Source organism: Heterodontus francisci, chromosome 24 (assembly GCF_036365525.1).
Source record: "Heterodontus francisci isolate sHetFra1 chromosome 24, sHetFra1.hap1, whole genome shotgun sequence".
NCBI lineage: Eukaryota > Metazoa > Chordata > Chondrichthyes > Heterodontiformes > Heterodontidae > Heterodontus > Heterodontus francisci.
The window spans coordinates 58265473-58286451 of record NC_090394.1 but is presented as its reverse complement, the minus strand read 5'-3'; the positions used below and the strand labels follow the sequence as shown (position 1 = coordinate 58286451).

The 20979-nt window shown below is 45.5% G+C and overlaps 1 protein-coding gene across 6 annotated transcripts in view; it reads right to left on the bottom strand.

The window, feature by feature from the left end:
- The window catches only part of mrtfba (myocardin related transcription factor Ba), a 262413-nt gene that overhangs the window by 64625 nt on the left and 176809 nt on the right, over positions 1–20979 (bottom strand). For all 6 annotated transcript variants that reach the window (XM_068056259.1, XM_068056256.1, XM_068056260.1 and 3 more), the window contains one exon: positions 16816–16881. In XM_068056259.1, the coding sequence (XP_067912360.1) occupies positions 16816–16881 (66 nt within the window). The remainder of the gene's footprint in view (positions 1–16815; positions 16882–20979) is intronic.

Here is a 20979-nt window from a genome sequence, read left to right as displayed (position 1 = left end):
ACTCACCAAGCTTCCTTTTTACAGTACCATCTAAACCCACGACCTCAAATAGCTCATAGGACAAGGCAGCAGGCACATGGGAGCACCACCACCTTCAAGTTCCCCTCCAAGTCACACACCATCCTGACTTGGAACTATATCACTGTTGCTGGGTCAAAATCCTGGAACTCTCTCCCTAACAACACTGTGGGTGTACCTACATCAGATGGACTGCATCGGTTCAAGAAGGCAGCTCACCACCACCTTCTCAAGGGAATTTAGGGATGGGCAACAAATGCATGAAAGAATAAGAAAAAAAAAGGCAGAAAAGTGGCAGATGGAATTTAATACAGAGCAGTGTGAGGTGATGCATTTTGGCAGAAGGGACAGGGAGAGGCCATATAGACATAATGGCACAGTTCTAAAGTGCAAGGACAGAAGGACCTTGGGGTCCATGTGTACAGATCCTTGAATGTGGCAGGACACATTGAGAGAGTAGTTAGCAAAGCATATGGAATTTTGGGCTTCATAAATAGAGGTATTTAGTATAAAAGCAGGGAAGTTATGCTGAACCTCGATAAAGCTCTGGGTAGGACACAACTAAAGTATTGCATCCAGTTCTGGTCAGCACAATTTAGGAAGGATGTGAGGGTTCTTAAGAGGGTGCAGAGGAGATTTACCAGAAGGTTTCAGAGATGAGGGATTTTAGCGACAAGGTAAGGTTGAAGAAGCTGGGGTTGTTCTCCTTGCAGGAAAGGAGATTGAGGGGACATTTGATAGAGGTGTACCAAATTATGACAAGTTTAGATAAGGTAGACAACGAAAGCTGCTGATGGTACAAGGACAAATTTGAGGTAGAATTTTTTTTACACAATAAGTGGTAATGACATGGAACCTGCTGGCTGCTAGGGTGGTGCGAGTGGGGGCGATTAATGATTTCAAAAGGAAATTGGATGGACACTTGAGAGAAATAAACCTGCAGGGCTACGGGATAGAGTGGGGGTATGGGACTTACTGGATTGCACTACAAAGCCGGCATGGACTCATTGTGCCGAATGGCCTCATTATGTACCGTAATGACTTTATGACTATAGGTGCTTCACAGTAGCACAATTGGGCAAAAACACATGGTGCCAAGCTGAAGGATTAGGAGAAATGACCAAATGCTTGATTAAAGAAATAGGTTTTAAGGAAGATCTTTAAAGTGGAGACGGAGGTGGATAAGAAGAAAGGTTCTGGGAGGGAATTCCAGAGTGTAGGCCTAACTGAGGAAGGCATAATAGTCAACGGTGGGGCGATGGGAATGGGAAATACATTACATACCTCCAAATCTGGCCTGTTGAGTTCTTGGAGGGTTGTAGGGCTGGAGGAGATTACAGAGATAGGAAGGAGTGTGGCTATTAAGAAATTTGAAGATGTGGATGAGAATTTTAAATTGTAGGTATCGTAGGTCAGTGAGCACAAAGACGATGGGCAGGTGGGACTTCTTGTGGGTTAGGATACAGGCAGCTCAGGGTCAAATAGGATGGCGAGTTTGGCTTCAAGACAGGGCAGTGGAGGGAGATGAAATCACCAGTGTGGGTACGTAGTTCATGGAGAGGGCTGAGGATGATAGCAATATTTTTGGAAAAGAAAATTGAGCACTGTGTGGAACAGCCTACCTATTCTCAGTTAATGAAAATGCGAATTAGGAGAGGCACATAATGGTTGGCCTTGCCGATTGGACGATAGTGTAAAATGTGCACTAAGTCAAAATTACCCCACTCTCTTTTCCCCTCTCCTTGACCCACTAATTTCCAAATGAGTCACTCGTAGGACCTGATGAGGGAGACCGTTGAAGTGGACCCAAGAAGTGCCAAGCTATGGGCAATTTTGTGCTATGGAGTCAAAGGCAGCAGGCACATTTCAGGACTACTAGTCAGCAGAGTGAGAGGACTTTCAGCCCCTCACCCTTAACTAGATACAAACCTAGAGGTGGAACGGGAGAAGTGCTTACTTTTTGTACCACTCGTTACCCTCAATATAAAACATAGCACATTTTAGATGCTAACAGGCTTTCCAAAAGTATGTTTAAATTACCATAACTACTGAACTGAGGTTAGGACAGTTTTTCAGCTGTGTGTGGTTGAACACTTTTGATGCTGTCGCATTGCAGGTACTAATTTGACCTTTGTACCTGGTTTAGAATGTCATGAACAGGCAATACTGAGCTGTACTCCTGGCTCCTCATCTCACTCTAGTTATGCAAAGTGGTGCTTTGAGCATCAATTCTTAAACAATCATGCAGAGCTAACCAGGTGTTCAAGTGCTGGTTAGATTTCCTGCAAAAAGCCAATCACCTCTTTGCTGACACTAAAAAATATATATTTTTTAAATTAAAGTTCCAAAGGGGCGTTAATAACCTTTGAAAGTTTGCTTTTCACTGGTTGCAATTACATTGCAACAGTGCAGTCAAAGAATTGCCCAATGTCCTGCCAGAATTTGTTGTGCTTGACTGTGATTAAATGGCTGTAGTGCTCAGTTCTGCTGCAATTTTGGCATTATTAAAACTGTGTTTGGTTGATGAAAATACTGCAATATGACTGCATCACGAACTATGTAATAGGCCAGGATGTTCGCATATACTTGCATCACCAATGCTCCATTTCATACACGTAGAAGTGCAGGTAATGATCACTGATCTCTCTTTTGCTTTACAAGAAAAGACAACAGATGAGAGTGCCTTTAAACAGGGATTGCATGTTATTCCACATTTTAAGTGCTTCTCCTTTTTAAATGAAATATGCACTTTCCTACAAATTTGAATACTATTTCATTTTAAAATCCTGTGCAGTGAGAAAAGCACCTGAGAAAGTTAGAAGCAGCCCTGCTCTGCAACCACAAGCCAACATCCTCAATGGTTCAGTTAGAACACTGATTTGAGAACCTGCAGGTTCTCGATTCACATATTATAAAGGAAATAAATCAGCCTCAGTGGCAGCTTGCATCCAAATAAATCAGATTCCGTGGCTGCTTGCATCTAAATGGGAATGGAGGCTTCAGCTTGAGTAAAAGATGTGCAAACACTTTGAACATTGTAAGGGATTTTGTTACAGAGTACATGCAGGAAGTCATGCACAAAGGTTTTTAAGTGTTTGTGGGCTTTTAAAACTTGGCTCCAATAAGGAATTACAGAACAAAGCACAAAATAAATATATCACCACAATTTTTTTCATCCAAATTAACTGGGATAGTTTTAGTGTGAAAGGAATTGAGGGAGCAGAATTCTTGAGGTGCATTCAGGAAAACTTTTTTGGCCAGTATGTAGCAAGTCCAACAAGACAGAGTGCAGTTTTAGACTTAGTTTTAGGAAATGAAGATTGGCAGGTGGAAGGGGTGGCAGTGGGAGAGCATTTTGGTGGTAGTGATCATAATTCAGTCAGTTTTAAAATAATTATGGAAAAGGACAGAGATAGAATAGGAGTTAGAGTTCTCAATTGGGGCAAGGCCAATTTTACTAAACTGAGGAGTGATTTAGCGAAAGTGGACTGGAAACAGCTACTTGAAGGTAAATCAGTGTCAGAACAGTGGGAGGCATTCAAAGGGAGATTCAAGGTGTTCAAAGTAAACATGTTCCCACAAAGAAAAAGGGTGAGACAGCCAAATCTAGAGCCCTACGGATGTCAAGGAGCCTACAGGGTAAGATAAAGCAGAAAAGGAAAGCTTATGTCTGACACCGAGAACTCAATACTACAGAAAGCCGAGAGGAGTACAGAAAGTTGAGGGGTGAAATGAAAAAGGAAATTAGGAAAGTAAAGAGCGCGTATGAAAGATTATTGGCAAACAAAATCAAGGTGAACCCAAGATGTTTTATCAATACATTAAGAGTAAGAGGATAACTAAGGAGAGAGTAGAGCCCATAAAAAACCTAAACGGTAACCTATGTGTAGGTGCAGAAGATGTTGATATGGTTCTTAATGAATATTTTGCATCTGTCTCCACAAAAGAGGGGGACGATGCAGATACTGTAGTTAAGGAGGAGGAGCGTGAAGTATTAGATGTGATAAACATAGGGAGATAGGAAGTATTAACGGGACTAGCATCCTTGAAAGTTGATAAATCACCAGGGCCAGATGAAATGTACCCCAGGCTGTTAAAGAAGCAAGAGAGGAAATAGCAGAGGATCTGATCATCATTTTCCAGTCCTCACTGGATACAGGTGTGGTGCTGGAGGATTGGAGAACTGCTAACATTGTATCTCTGTTTAAAAAGGGAGAGAAGGATAGACCGAATAATTACATGCCACTCAGTCTAATCTCAGTAGTGGACAAATTATTGGAATCTATTCTGAGAGACAGGATAAACTGTCACTTGGAAAGGCACAGGTTAATCAAGGATTGTCAGCATGGATTTGTTAAGGGAAGTTCTTGTTTGACCGATGTGATCGAATCTTTTGAAGAAGGAACAAGGACGATAGATGAGGGTAGTGCAGTTGATGTGGTCTACATGGATTTTAGCAAGGCTTTTGACAGGGTCCCACATGGAAGATTGGTTAAAAAAAAAATCAAATCCCATGGATACAGGGAAGTGCAACAAGGTGGATACAAAATTGGCTCAGTGGCAGGAAACAAAGAGTAATTGTTGACGGGTGTTTTAGCAACTGGAGGATTGTTTCCAGTGGCGTTCCGCAGGGCTCAGTACTGGGTCCCCTGCTTTTTGTGGTATATATTAATGATCTGGACGTAAATGTAGGGGATATGATCAAGAAGTTTGCAGCTGACACAAAGATTGGCCGTGTGGTAGACAGCGAGGAGGATAGCTGTAGGCTGCAGGAAGATATTGATGGTCTGGTCAGATGGGCAGAAAAGTCGCAAATGGAATTCAACCTGGAGAAGTGTGAGGTGATGCATTTGGGGAGATCAAACAAGGCAAAGGAATGCACGATAAATGGGAAAATACTGAGAAGTGTAGAGGAAGTGAGAGACCTTGGAGTGAATGTCCACAGATCCCTGAAGATAGCAGAACAGGTCGATAAGGTGGTTAAGAAGGCATATGGAATCCTTTCCTTTATTAGCTGAGGTATAGAATATAAGGGCAGGGAGGTTATGCTGCAACTGGATAACTCATTGGTTAGGCCACAAGTTAAGTACTGTGCCATTCTGGTCACCTCATTACAGAAAGGCTATAATTGCACTAGAGGAGGGTATAGGGGAGATTTACAAGGATGTTGCCAGACTGGAAAAGTGCAGCTATGAGGAAAGATTGGATAGGCTGGGGTTGTTCTCCTTGGAACGGAGAAGGCTGAGGGGAGATTTGATTGAGATGTACAACATTGTGAGGGGCCTGGATAGAGTGGAGGTGAAGGGTCTATTCACCTTAGCAGAGAGGTCAGTGACGAGGGGGCATAGATTTAAAGTGATTGGTAGAAAAATTAGAGGGGAGATGAGGAAAAACTTTTTCACCCAGAGGGTGGTGGGGGTCCGGAACTCACCGCCTGAAAAGGGTAGTTGAGGCAGAGACCCTCAACTCATTCAAAAAGAGTCTGGATGTGCACCTCAAGTGCCATAACCTGCAGAGCTACAGACCAAATGTTGGAAGCTGGGATTAGAATGGGTGGAATGTTTTTCAGCTGGCACAGACACGATGGGCCAAGTGACCTTTCTATGACTCTATGAAAACAAACAGGTAATCATTTCTCCTGGAGTTAATATTCAGAGGGTTACAGTAACTGCATGGTGAAATTTAATTCACAAGGCTTGAAAAGGAGATATTTGTAGGGCTATGGACAGAGTGCAGGGGACTGAGAATAACTGGATCGTACTTTTAAAGAGTCGGTACAAACATGATGGGCTGAGTGGCCTCTTTCTGCACTATGATTCTATGAACATGTGGGAATTAGTTCATAACCTGTGAGTAGTACAGTAATAAGTTATATAAGCTGCTAATATATTGTTCTTCAGCCACCGATTGCTGTAGCCAGTGGCCATTTAAACATAAACCTGCTGGATTTCTTTAGACCAGCAGCAAAGAATACCCATCTTGACTGAGTCCTCCTGGTTCTACCGATCTTACTGAAGCTGCTAAAGCTGTTGCTGACATGATATTGCCACTCTGATTTTGTGCTGGCCAAAATGATGTGGCGAGCCTTGTGAAAGCAGCAAATGTTGCAGTTGGCTTCCAAAAAGACCAGTGCACATTAGAAAACTAACTATGGGTGAGAAACCCAGCCTCTCATCATCTGGGCTGCTGTGTTACCATTAGCTATAGTCAACAAGTCAAATAAATATTACATCTCACTTTCAGTGTCTGTGATTTTTTTTCTTACAAATAAAAATGTGTGGATTTTAAACATAATGAACTGTATTTTAAGCCTCCATCCACCAATAGCACTATTGAAAGTTGACACAATGTATTGGAACAACGCTGATCCAAGGTGTAGTGAGGATACTGCTTGATACACGAGACTGAGGTTAAAGCACACTTTGTGGTATGGCTTTAGTAAGTAGCTAGCTGTGCTGCAGTAGACTGATAATACTGGATTTTGACACTGGGTGCCAAAATGAGGAAAGTGTTCCATTTACACAGCACTAATAGACTTTACCATTTAAACCACTATTTAAACCACTGCAAAAAAAAAACCCCTTAGCAAATGTAATCACCTCTAAGTCTGCCAAATGATGCTTCACCTCCCGAAGGACGTGGATGAGCTTTCCGGACGTCGATGGTGGGCACTGAGGAAATGGCTTATTACCTGCACCAGATTCCACCCCCCCTCCCCCCCCCCTTTACCCCCCTTCCACCCCCCCCCACCCCCGTCCCCTTCCCTGCTCCACCCTCTCAGCTCACCCCCTCACAACCCCGTCCCAGCCCGCCCCCCCCCTCGCACCATCTTCACCCCGCACCCCCTTCCCCTGCACCCCCCCCCCCCACCCCCTCCCTCTACCCCTCCCCCTTGCATCCCCTCCTCCCACCGGCACCATCCTACACCTGTGTAGGGGCCCCAACAACCCCACTGCCTTGTGGGCGTCTCGGGAGAGACCAAGGCTAAGGGAGTAAACCCTAACAGAAAATCCGGAGCGGAACCCCGTAGGCGGTCATGTGTCACCTTTGGCATGTTTCCGGCAGTTCCTGCAGCCATACTGGTGCCAAACGTCGTGTCCTGCACTCCTTTGGACCCCACCAGAAAGGCCGAGAGGGGGGTTTTGACGACTGGGCAACTCTCAACCTCCATAAATTTGCCCAGGCATGCGCCATGGAGAGGTCACTCCATAGTTGCCTCACAGCGACTGAAACAACACGGAAGGCAGCAGTTACGGGTTATAAGTCCAGATAAATTGGCGTAGAAACTGGGCGCCACGGGTTGCCTTTGTCGGTGGGAGAGGTCATTGCACCTCACTGGACAGCTACCGCCCGCCTCAAACCGGGCAGCCCCCGGTCAATAAGGTTCTGTCCCGCCACAGTCTGCCTGCTTCAATGGGTGCTTGGAGCTCAGGGTCATTGCCCGAAAGGTGGACTGATACACCGCACCAAACAACATGAAAAAAGGAAAGAAGGTACTAGCCCTTCGCTTTGCAAGCTGGAACGTCAGAACTATGTGTCCTGGCCTGTCGGAAGACCTTACACAAATCAACGATTCTCGGAAGACCGCCATCATTAACAACGAGCTCAGTAGACTCAATGTGGACATTGCAGCACTTCAGGAGACTCGCCTCCCCGCGAGTGGCTCTCTAGCAGAGCAAGACTACACCTTCTTCTGGCAGGGCAGGGATCCTGAAGAACCAAGACAGCATGGAGTGGGCTTCGCCATCAGAAACTCCTTGCTCAGCATGATAGAGCCTCCCTCAAATGGCTCGGAACGCATACTGTCCATCCGACTGCTCACCACCTCTGGTCCAGTACACCTACTCAGCATCTATGCTCCAACACTCTGTTCCGCACCTGAAGCTAAAGACCAGTTCTATGAACAACTCCATAACATCATTAGCAGCATCCCCAACACCGAACACCTATTCCTGCTGGGGGACTTTAATGCCAGGGTTGGGGCCGACCATGACTCATGGCCCTCCTGCCTTGGGCGCTATGGCGTTGGAAGGATGAATGAGAACGGGCAGAGACTGCTCGAGTTGTGTACCTATCATAACCTCTGCATCACCAACTCGTTCTTTCACACTAAACCCTGTCACCAGGTTTCATGGAGGCACCCAAGATCACGTCGTTGGCACCAGCTAGACCTCATTGTCACAAGGCGAGCCGCCTTAAACAGTGTTCAAATCACACGCAGCTTCCACAGTGCGGACTGCGACACCGACCACTCCCTGGTGTGCAGCAAGGTTAGACTCAGACCAAAGAAGTTGCATCATTCCAAGCAGAAGGGCCACCCGCGCATCAACACGAGCAGAATTTCTCACCCACAGCTGTTACAAAAATTTCTAAATTCACTTGTAACAGCCCTTCAAAACACTCCCACAGGGGATGCTGAGACCAAGTGGGCCCACATCAGAGACGCCATCTATGAGTCAGCTTTGACCACCTACGGCAAAAGTGCGAAGAGAAATGCAGACTGGTTTCAATCTCATAATGAAGAGCTGGAACCTGTCATAGCCGCTAAGCGCATTGCACTTTTGAACTACAAGAAAGCCCCCAGCGATTTAACATCCGCAGCACTTAAAGCAGCCAGAAGTACTGCACAAAGAACAGCTAGGCGTTGCGCAAACGACTACTGGCAACACCTATGCAGTCATATTCAGCTGGCCTCAGACACCGGAAACATCAGAGGAATGTATGATGGCATGAAGAGAGCTCTTGGGCCAACCATCAAGAAGATCACCCCCCTCAAATCTAAATCGGGGGACATAATCACTGACCAATGCAAACAGATGGACCGCTGGGTTGAGCACTACCTAGAACTGTACTCCAGGGAGAATGCTGTCACTGAGACTGCCCTCAATGCAGCCCAGCCTCTACCAGTCATGGATGAGCTGGACATACAGCCAACCAAATCGGAACTCAGTGATGCCATTGATTCCCTAGCCAGCGGAAAAGCCCCTGGGAAGGACAGCATTACCCCTGAAATAATCAAGAGTGCCAAGCCTGCTATACTCTCAGCACTACATGAACTGCTATGCCTGTGCTGGGACGAGGGAGCAGTACCCCAGGACATGCGCGATGCCAACATCATCACCCTCTATAAAAACAAAGGTGACCGCGGTGACTGCAACAACTACCGTGGAATCTCCCTGCTCAGCATAGTGGGGAAAGTCTTTGCTCGAGTCGCTCTGAACAGGCTCCAGAAGCTGGCCGAGCGCGTCTACCCTGAGGCACAGTGTGGCTTTCGTGCAGAGAGATCGACTATTGACATGCTGTTCTCCCTTCGTCAGATACAGGAGAAATGCCGTGAACAACAGATGCCCCTCTACATTGCTTTCATTGATCTCACCAAAGCCTTTGACCTCGTCAGCAGACGTGGTCTCTTCAGACTACTAGAAAAGATCGGATGTCCACCAAAGCTACTAAGTATCATCACCTCATTCCATGACAATATGAAAGGCACAATTCAACATGGTGGCTCCTCATCAGAGCCCTTTCCTATCCTGAGTGGTGTGAAACAGGGCTGTGTTCTCGCACCCACACTATTTGGGATTTTCTTCTCCCTGCTGCTTTCACATGCGTTCAAATCCTCTGAAGAAGGAATTTTCCTCCACACAAGATCAGGGGGCAGGTTGTTCAACCTTGCCCGTCTAAGAGCGAAGTCCAAAGTACGGAAAGTCCTCATCAGAGAACTCCTCTTTGCTGACGATGCTGCTTTAACATCTCACACTGAAGAATGCCTGCAGAGTCTCATCGACAGGTTTGCGTCTGCCTGCAATGAATTTGGCCTAACCATCAGCCTCAAGAAAACGAACATCATGGGGCAGGATGTCAGAAATGCTCCATCCATCAATATTGGCGACCACGCTCTGGAAGTGGTTCAAGAGTTCACCTACCTAGGCTCAACTATCACCAGTAACCTGTCTCTAGATGCAGAAATCAACAAGCGCATGGGTAAGGCTTCCACTGCTATGTTCAGACTGGCCAAGAGAGTGTGGGAAAATGGCGCACTGACACGGAACACAAAAGTCCGAGTGTATCAGGCCTGTGTCCTCAGTACCTTGCTCTACGGCAGCGAGGCCTGGACAACGTATGCCAGCCAAGAGCGACGTCTCAATTCATTCCATCTTCGCTGCCTTCGGAGAATACTTGGCATCAGGTGGCAGGACTATATCTCCAACACAGAAGTCCTTGAAGCGGCCAACATCCCCAGCTTATACACACTACTGAGTCAGCGGCGCTTGAGATGGCTTGGCCATGTGAGCCGCATGGAAGATGGCAGGATCCCCAAAGACACATTGTACAGCGAGCTCGCCACTGGTATCAGACCCACCGGCCGTCCATGTCTCCGTTATAAAGACGTCTGCAAACGCGACATGAAATCGTGTGACATTGATCACAAGTCGTGGGAGTCAGTTGCCAGCATTCGCCAGAGCTGGCGGGCAGCCATAAAGACAGGGCTAAATTGTGGCGAGTCGAAGAGACTTAGTAGTTGGCAGGAAAAAAGACAGAGGCGCAAGGGGAGAGCCAACTGTGCAACAGCCCCAACAAACAAATTTCTCTGCAGCACCTGTGGAAGAGCCTGTCACTCCAGAATTGGCCTTTATAGCCACTCCAGGTGCTGCTTCACAAACCACTGACCACCTCCAGGCGCGTATCCATTGTCTCTCGAGATAAGGAGGCCCAAAAGAATAGACTTTACCATGCTGAGCAAAAAAAAGATTATTCTCCCAGTCATAATATACCTTATGGACTGGACATTCCTTGGTGGGAATTGGGGCGGAGGGAGACTTACGTTGTTATTAACACTGGGGGCTACTGCAAATGGTTGCATTGAAATTTTAAAAAAATTCCACCCCTGAGTTTCAGGGGTCCAGAATCTGATCAAAGATTACACTCCCAGAAGGATATCAGCTGGCAGGGAGGTAAATCCAATGAGACCAGGCATGTCTCTGCTGCTGCTACGCCAGATCCCAAATGAAAAAGACCCTACTCCCCTTATATTGATAGCCTTGTAAATGCAGAGAGGCTCAAACACCAGATAATTCCCTACAGCCAGGAACTGACATTTCCAGGTTGTGGCTCTTCTGGCAGATTCTCGACAAGTTACAGCGGGCGTCTGTTGTTTTTTTTATTCATTCATGGGATTTGGGCGTCACTGGCCAGGCCAGCATTTATTGCCCATCCCTAATTTCCATTGAGAAGGTGGTGGTGAGCTGCCTTCTTGAACCGCTGCAGTCCATTTGGGGTAGGTACACCCACAGTGCTGTTAGGGAGTTCCAGGATTTTGACCCAGCGACAGTGAAGGAACGGCGATATCGTTCCAAGTCAGGATGGTGTGGGACTTGGAGGTGAACTTGCAGGTGGTGATGTTCCCATGCATCTGCTGCCCTTGTCCTTCTAGTTGGTAGAGGTCGCGGGTTTGGAAGGTGCTGTCTAAGGAGCCTTGGTGCATTGCTGCAGTGCATCTTGTAGATGGTACACACTACTGCTACTGTGTGCCGGTGGTGGAGGCAGTGAATGTTTGTAGATGGGGTGCCAATCAAGTGGGCTGCTTTGTCCTGGATGGTGTCGAGCTTCTTGAGTGTTGTTGGAGCTGCAGCCATCCAGGCAAGTGGAGAGTATTCCATCACACTCCTGATTTGTGCCTTGTAGATGGTGGACAGGCTTTGGGGAGTCAGGAGGTGTGTTACTCGCCTCAGAATTCCTAGCCTCTGACCTGCTCTTGTAGCCACGGTATTTATATGGCTACTCCAGTTCAGTTTCTGGTCAATGGTAACCCCCAGGATGTTGATAGTGGGGGATTCAGCAATGGTAATGCCATTGAAAGTCAAGGGGAGATGGTTATTGCCTGGCACTTGTGTGGCGCGAATGTTACTTGCCACTTATCAGTTCAAGCCTGGATATTGTCCAGGTCTTGCTGCATTTCTACACGGATTGCTTCAGTATCTGAGGAGTCACGAATGGTGCTGAACATTGTGCAATCATCAGCGAACATCCCCACTTCTGACCTTATGATTGAAGGAAGGTCATTGATGAAGCAGCTGAAGATGGTTGGGCCGAGGACACTACCCTGAGGAACTCCTTGTAATGGCCAAATAACCTTGACCCCCTACATGTTATGTAAGCTACAGTGGAATAATATTGGCCCTGATCTCACCTCTGAGGTGCATTTGGTGGGGTGGTGGGCGAAGGTAGGAAAACCCAGAAATACAGGTTTCACATTCTGCAATTTTTTTCTGTAATGGTGGTCCAGGAGAGCAGATGAGGAACTGGACCAAATACAGCAATATCTGGATGATACGCAAATGCAGGAATGGATGGTTGGTGGTCTTGTGTCTGAAAAGACAGAAGCAGCCTGTAAAAGGAGGCGAAAAGAAAGATCTGCTCCATGATAAAGGAAAAAGGAAGCCCTTATGGATTATCCTAATTCTACAGCATTGGTGGGGGGGGGGGGGGGGGGTGGAAGTAGAAGGTGGTTGGGGGTCCAATCGTTGGAGAGTACAGGGGAACAGATCATGAGGACAGGTGGTGTGGGCGGGTTTACTGGTAAGCTTGTTGAGCCTGGAGAAAACATTCCTCCTCCTGGTCACAAGCAATAGCCTTTACCTCCTGGATTCAGCTCTTCTTGCCTCCTTTTACTTGCCAAATTTCCTGAGGCTAGAGAAACTCTGGATAGGAATTTAATCACTGTTAAAACAGAGGCTGCAGTCCCATTAAAATATTTAATTAACCAACCCGCTGTCCCTCTTCCCACCTCTGTTAAAACTGGAAGTGGGTGGATTGGGCTCCTGTTCAGATTTCCAGCTCTTCAAACTCCCACAAAAACCAAACCCACCCATTTTTGAGGGTTAAAATGACCCCTATGGTATAAATTCAGGACAATTCCACTATACTCTAGGGGCCTTTCAGAGTCCTACATGTCTTTGCAACGGCATTCTTTTGATTTTTTGGCAATAAATAGTATAGTAGAAAAGGGATTTAAAGACTGTATATAGGATCCATGATTCCATAAAAGACTTAATGAGAGCGCAAAAAACGTTTGAATTAAAAGAAATTAAAATTGGCCATATAAATATGTTTAAATATGTACCCTCTCCCCTATTCTTTTGAATAATGAAAACTATGGATTGTGCCTAAGACACCACTTATAATTACTGGTGCTGAAAATAATGGTGCATTTTGTAATGTTGAAAAAAAAAATCCCTGAACATGTCAAGCTGTCTACTGCCATGTAATTAACCATAACACCCACTCAGACTGGCATGACCTGGAATTAACTGCCAACCGGACATTGTTAAAATGTTTGGAATGTTTCTGTACATTACCAATACCAGTTGATTTAATTGAAGTAATACAGATCTGCATTGGCCTTCTGTTTTCTATATTGAAAATGAACCACTACCCACATACACAGATAGAGTTAAAGCATAACAGCATGCATTTAGATAATGCCTTAAACATAGGGAAAAAATCCCAAGGCAGCTTGTAAGGAGGCAACAATTGTGCCTAGATGGGCCCTTTGGAGAATGGCAGAGGCACAGAGGATAGGTGTGGTCTTATTCAAGGGGGATTCAAGCCTAGAACAGTGGCAAAGCAGTGCAAAGGCACAGATGCAGTGAAAGGTTGGGTAGAGATGGAATGGGGCAACAAAATACCCAAGAGGGGAAAAATCAAAGGTGGCATGAGTGAGTGACAGGAAGGTTAGGAGATTAGGAAAGAATGCCCAAAAAGGGTCAAGAGAAAAAAAAAGATAGAAGTAACAGGCTCAGGTCCACTTCTTCTTTGGCCTCCTTATCTCGATAGACAATGGGTAAGCGCCTGGAGGTGGTCAGTGGTGTGTGGAGCAGCGCCTGGAGTGGCTATAAAGGCCAATTCTAGAGTGACAGGCTCTTCCACAGGTGCTGCAGAAAAATTTGTTTGTCAGGGCTGTTACACAGTTGGCTCTCCCCTTGCGCCTCTGTCTTTTTTCCTGCCAACTGCTAAGTCTCTTCCACTCGCCACACTTTAGCCCCGCCTTTATGGCTGCCCACCAGCTCTGGCGAACGCTGGCAACTGACTCCCACGACTTGTGATCAATGTCACAGGACTTCATGTCGCGTTTGCAGACGTCTTTAAAGCGGAGACATGGACGGCCGGTGGGTCTGATACCAGTGGCGAGCTCGCTGTACAATGTGTCTTTGGGGATCCTGCCATCTTCCATGCGGCTCACATGGCCAAGCCATCTCAAGCGCCGTTGACTCAGTAGTGTGTATAAGCTGGGGATGTTGGCCGCCTCGAGGACTTCTGTGTTGGAGATACGGTCCTGCCGCCTGATGCCAAGTATTCTCCGGAGGCAGCGAAGATGGAATGAATTGAGACGTCGTTCTTGACTGACATACGCTGTCCAGGCCTCGCTGCCATAGAGCAAGGTACTGAGGACACAGGCCTGATACACTCGGACTTTTGTGTTCCGTGTCAGTGCGCCATTTTCCCACACTCTCTTGGCCAGTCTGGACATAGCAGTGGAAGCCTTTCCCATGCGCTTGTTGATTTCTGCATCTAGAGACGGGTTACTGGTGATAGTTGAGCCTAGGTAGGTGAACTCTTGAACCACTTCCAGAGCGTGGTCGCCAATATTGATGGATGGAGCATTTCTGACGTCCTGCCCCACGATGTTCGTTTTCTTGAGGCTGATGGTTAGGCCAAATTCATTGCAGGCAGCCGCAAACCTGTCGATGAGACTCTGCAGGCACTCTTCAGTGTGAGATGTTAAAGCAGCATCGTCAGCAAAGAGGAGTTCCCTGATGAGGACTTTACGTACTTTGGACTTCGCTCTTAGACGGGCAAGGTTGAACAACCTGCCCCCTGATTTTGTGTGGAGGAAAATTCCTTCTTCAGAGGACTTGAACGCATGTGAAAGCAGCAGGGAGAAGAAAATCCCAAAAAGTGTGGGTGCGAGAACACAGCCCTGTTTCACGCCACTCAGGATAGGAAAGGATCCACTGCAGCAATCAAAACACACAAATTGACACAGGGAATTTGGGTTGCATAGGCACAGCAGAGATTGGAAGTGGTTTCATTGTGAGCAGAAGATCTTTCCCTTTAGCCAGGTGCTTGGTATCAGATGGATCAAAAATTGTCATTCTTCATATCACAGTGTTGCAATAAAATGTTACAATATCTAATGAACTATCAGCCCACAGGTGCAAAGCTGCACTGGATCACAAACACACCAAACGCTAAAGCACTCCACAAAACAAGACTCTCAAATACAACAGTTGTCCTTATAACCGTGTCTCCCTCTTGACTTCAGTGGGCGATCCTGGGTCTGTTCTGATTCCCTAATGGTTCACTGAGAAAAGGCACTTGGTCTGAGAGTGTCTAATGGGAATCCCTTTGCTATAAGAATCGGGGAGGAGTTTGCAAATTCCCTCATGTTAAGGAATGGGAAGTTTGCAAATCCCTTAGTGATAAGGATCTGGGGAGGTCGGGAATCCCCTCGTGATAAGGGATCGGGGTTGGGGGGCAGGGGGAGATTATGAATTTCCTCGTGTTTAGCCTTCGGGAAGGACTCCAGCTTCTCCTGGCTTACAAGGAGTTCATACAGATGGAAATTGAGGTCTGTGTGGAACTCCCCCGCCTTGATGTTAGTATTATGGCTTTTGCATTTTAAGCAGGCCCCCATCTGTTTTTAGCGGGAACCTTGTCGAGGGCCTAAATCGCCATCGTTGATATTAAGGCAGGCAGGGAATGGGGCGGATTGGAGGTATAGTTTTGATTTTCAAGATTCTAACCCATCATTCGATCCTTTCCCGTCTGTCGGACAGGAGGAGGCAGGGATTAAAACCAAGGTTTAACTTTTGGTTTGGGTGGGTGGGAGTGATTTGAGTTCTTACTGAATGATAATTACAAAAATTCAGTTCAGTTCAGGGAGTGTTACAGAAGAATTAGTTACTGTAATGTTATTGGGGGGGGGGGGGGGGGTGATGTGGAGCATTAAAAATGTTAAAAGATAGCCGAATATTTTAAATTCAAATGTCAAAATCGGCAATATACATATGAAATTAGTCTTCCTGACATGTGAATGGAATCCAAAATCCACTCAAATGCTGTAAAATTCTGTGCATGTGTGAGTAACTACTGCCCTCCCAACCTCCCTCCCTTATATTGCTTCGTATCAAGTTTCATAGATATAGATTTATATCACCACACATCTAACCATTTGAAGTTGAACATATTCTGTTCACAAATCAGCAATTAGGCAACAGTACAGGTGTGAGAATAATCATATTGCAATGTATGCAGCAAAAATGTATTACATATGAAATAACATGCTTAATCATGTTAATTCAGCAATATCTGAATAATACTATGAAATCACTCAAAGTTTTCAGCTTTCGCACACAAAAATGTACATTACTAATTGATTTAAATAGTTTCATACCTACATATCTGCTAGCTGCACATACAATGAGGAATTATGCAGTATCAGGTTTTTATACAATACAGAATTTTGTTGATGGAGTTTGTAAAATGTTTTGCATTCATTGCTTAAAAACTGGATATCCCACCATTATCTAAACTGTAATAATAGCACCTTTGAGAGTAAAAATTATAACAATTTACAAGATAAGCATTAAATCCCAGAGAGATTTCACTGCTTCAGTAGAATGGGGCCTGAAAGTTGATTTTAAAATCCTGTTTCATCTTTTGGCAAAATCATCTGTGTAATATCTTCTTAGTGAAGGGGTGCAAGATTTGTATTTTATAAATTTACAAGATTCTTACGTGGCATGATTCCCTGGTCCACCAGCTGCTCTCTTGTCCGTCTCTGCTGTAGCTTTAATTGAAGCACTGTCAGGAAAGGAAGGAAAGAAAAACAAAATCATTACCGATAAAGTGGTCTATAAACAACACATCAATGGTGAGGAGCACGGAAAGTTAGACTGGATTTCAGTTTCTCTAAATCACTGTCACAGCGATCATTCACTAGCGATGATTAATCTGACCTTGCTAAACAAGTTGCTACATGTGTCGGTGTGGCAGCCTTCATTTATAATCGTCAGTGGGGTCTTTATTGTATCAATCAGATTACAGGTATAATACCTCTAACACAGTCTGTTTCAGCATGTGAAAGAATATCACAACCTGTTCAGTTCCTACACCCAATCTGCACCAGGCAAATGATGGCCACTGTTCATAAAAGTGCAATCAGCGACAAAGTTGACCGTTACCACTTTACTGTAAAATCATATTTTCAGAAAGAATGATCCAAAATGTAGAAACAAGAACTTCCGGACCCATAGATAACACTGCAGCTCAGAATGCCTGAGAATCTGAGGCATTCTGAAATTGGAGAAGAAACAGAGAGCCCGGTCACCTTTTTTTCCCTATATTAATATAAAAGCAAAATACTGCAGATGCTGGAAATCTGAAATAAAAACAAGAAATGCTGGAAATACTCAGCAGGTCTGACAGCATCTGTGGAGAGAGAAGCAGGTGGTCAGTGACCTTTCATCAGAACCCTTTTTTTCCTGGTTATTCACCATTCTTTTCTCTTCCTATCCCTCCTGAAGTTGCTGACTCACTTACTGGGGTACTGTTCTGCCACCAACAGTTGCTCTCTGATATCTCACCATTATTCACATGTAAGCCTGGCAACGAGCATCTGACTGTAGACATCTCAGCCAAGCCCAATCCTCCTTCAGCTGGCATTCACAAGCACATGTTATTCTTCTGCAACCAAGAACAGGAACCAATTTTTCTCTTCAAGCTAAAAAGCACTATGGCCAATTGTAGCATCCTACCACTGACTTGGACAGCAAACTGGGGATCTTGCTGCTTAGGTTAGAAATGGGCGCCGGGAATTTCCTCAGGGGCAGAGGGGTTCTCTTAATCAGCTGCCATACCTCTGGTGGAAGATGGGCATGAAGCCTGTTTACCAATATATCTGGGGTTTCCACCGGAGATACAGAGACCTGTTTTGAAATATTGTCATTGATGTAACGTAGGGAAACACGGCAGACAATTTGTACACAGTAAAGTTCCACAAACAGCAATAAGATAAATAACCATAAATGTTTTAAAAAGTGATGGTTCTTGAGGGATAAATGTTGCCAAAATTCCAGGAGAACTCTCCTGCTCTTCTTTGAAGATGGAATCACTTGAGAGGGTAGATAGGGCCTCGCTTTAACATATATGATTGATAGCACCTGTGACTGTGCAGCACTCTCTCAGTAGCTACAGTCTCCTGACTCAGAGGTGAGTGCACTATTACTAAGCCAAAACCTAGACCAAAAAATACTACAAATGAGGTGGATTTACTGGAGATTAAAGTGTTCTACATATAATAATGTCATGCTATCATAGAATATGTAATTTTTATTTAAAGAGGCAAAATAAATCATGGTTCTGTTGCTATTCTCATGACTGTGAATATAGGGATTTTTAGTTGGTTACTTAAAGATTCTTGCTCATTGGTAACTATGCAGTTGAAAGTTGCTAAAAGAATATTCGATGTGCTATGTGCGAATTGCTGTAGTGTATGAAACACAGCTGTTAAAGTGTTTGAATGGTAAGCCTGAGATGTTTTGTCCATAAGTAAAGAGAAAACATGCCTGCAAAAATTGCACTTCATGGGTATTTTCACTAGTCAAGCACTACTGGTGAGGTACAATGTATTAAAAAAAAAACATACCTGAAAACTGGCTTCCCAGTGCTTAGTTACCACTTGTAAATCTAAACATTTTCCTAACTTGAAACCTGAAGGTGCACTGTGCAACTTCTTGTGGTCTTTGGTGACCATATAGTTGCCACGTTGCTAATTTGCCTCACGTGTGGAGTTGAGGCAGAATATTAGCCATGACCATATTGAATGACAGAGCAGGCTTGAGGGGCTGTATGTCCTACTCCTGCTCCTATTTCTTATGTTCTTATGTGGAAACCAGCTTCATTAAATAAGTGATTCCTCCATTATGCAACCACTGTAAGGAAGTATTTGAAGTGAAATGTTGTAATGCTAAAGTGGGTTTGGGTAGGTAGATAATATAAAATAGCTACCAGACCACTCTAACCTGATCAAGTAGCAGTGTGGCTAATAAATCAACTACATTTAATGTTTATCCTATAATTAGCTGATGGGGGAGGCGTGGTGTTGCATAAAATATACAGTAGAGCCTTGATTTTAACTTGGGACACATGAAGTCCAGGCCATTTTAACTCCCTGCCGCATTACCATACTCCAGACCTGATCCGCTTGAACCTGGCGGGAAAGACATGGAGGCAGACGACTGGAAGCAGGGTGAGAGCGCGGCAGGAGGCCACCCCCTGGGACTCATGGAAATGGCCCTCACCAGTCAGGCAAGTGCGTCAGGGTATTAGGAGGGAGGGCTGGTGCAATCGCGGGCGGGGTAGGGAAGCCTGGGACAGAAGAGGCCCAAGGTTTGCCTGTTCCTCCTGGCCCACAAAGCAACCTTAAAAAAAAAATTAAGTTTGCTCGTCTTCTCAGCTTGTTGCTTCTTTGTGCCCCGTGTTCCTTGTGAACCAGGTACTGGACACCAAACGCAAGACTGAGCATTCAATTGGTGTTGAGGTCTGAATTGTGCGACTTTAATGAAGCTGTGAGGACCTCACATGCCCCCCATAACACAAGAGTTAAAATAAAGGCCAATGTATGTGCAACACCAAGCTAGAGAACTGGGCACTGCCTCTATTTTAACTTCAGCATGGCCCATTGTCATCAGGTTTGGGAGGATAAAATTGGCCCTCAGATGCCAGACAGACTTAAATGAGGGTAGAGTATGATTTCACAATAGGTTTACTAAAAATAATTTTTTTTAAAATTAATTCTATTAGGATGCAAAATACATAGTAAGCCAAAGTTTTATTATATCAAGAAAGTCAAGCTCTTATCATCAAAGATTTGGGAAGTTGCTGCCGGGTTAACACGCATCATTTTCATTTGAAATACCCCAATACAGCCTTATCATTAACATCTCACACTGAAGAATGTCTCATCGACAGGTTTGCGTCTGCCTGCAATGAATTTGGCCTAACCATCAGCCTCAAGAAAACGAACATCATGGGGCAGGATGTCAGAAATGCTCCATCCATCAATATTGGCGACCACGCTCTGGAAGTGGTTCAAGAGTTCACCTACCTAGGCTCAACTATCACCAGTAACCTGTCTCTAGATGCAGAAATCAACAAGCGCATGGGTAAGGCTTCCACTGCTATGTCCAGACTGGCCAAGAGAGTGTGGGAAAATGGCGCACTGACACGGAACACAAAAGTCCGAGTGTATCAGGCCTGTGTCCTCAGTACCTTGCTCTACGGCAGCGAGGCCTGGACAACGTATGCCAGCCAAGAGCGACGTCTCAATTCATTCCATCTTCGCTGCCTTCGGAGAATACTTGGCATCAGGTGGCAGGACTATATCTCCAACACAGAAGTCCTTGAAGCGGCCAACACCCCCAGCTTATACACACTACTGAGTCAGCGGCGCTTGAGATGGCTTGGCCATGTGAGCCGCATGGAAGATGGCAGGATCCCCAAAGACACATTGTACAGCGAGCTCGCCACTGGTATCAGACCCACCGGCCGTCCATGTCTCCGTTATAAAGACGTCTGCAAACGCGACATGAAATCGTGTGACATTGATCACAAGTCGTGGGAGTCAGTTGCCAGCATTCGCCAGAGCTGGCGGGCAGCCATAAAGACAGGGCTAAATTGTGGCGAGTCGAAGAGACTTAGTAGTTGGCAGGAAAAAAGACAGAGGCGCAAGGGGAGAGCCAACTGTGCAACAGCCCCAACAAACAAATTTCTCTGCAGCACCTGTGGAAGAGCCTGTCACTCCAGAATTGGCCTTTATAGCCACTCCAGGCGCTGCTTCACAAACCACTGACCACCTCCAGGCGCGTATCCATTGTCTCTCGAGATAAGGAGGCCCAAAAG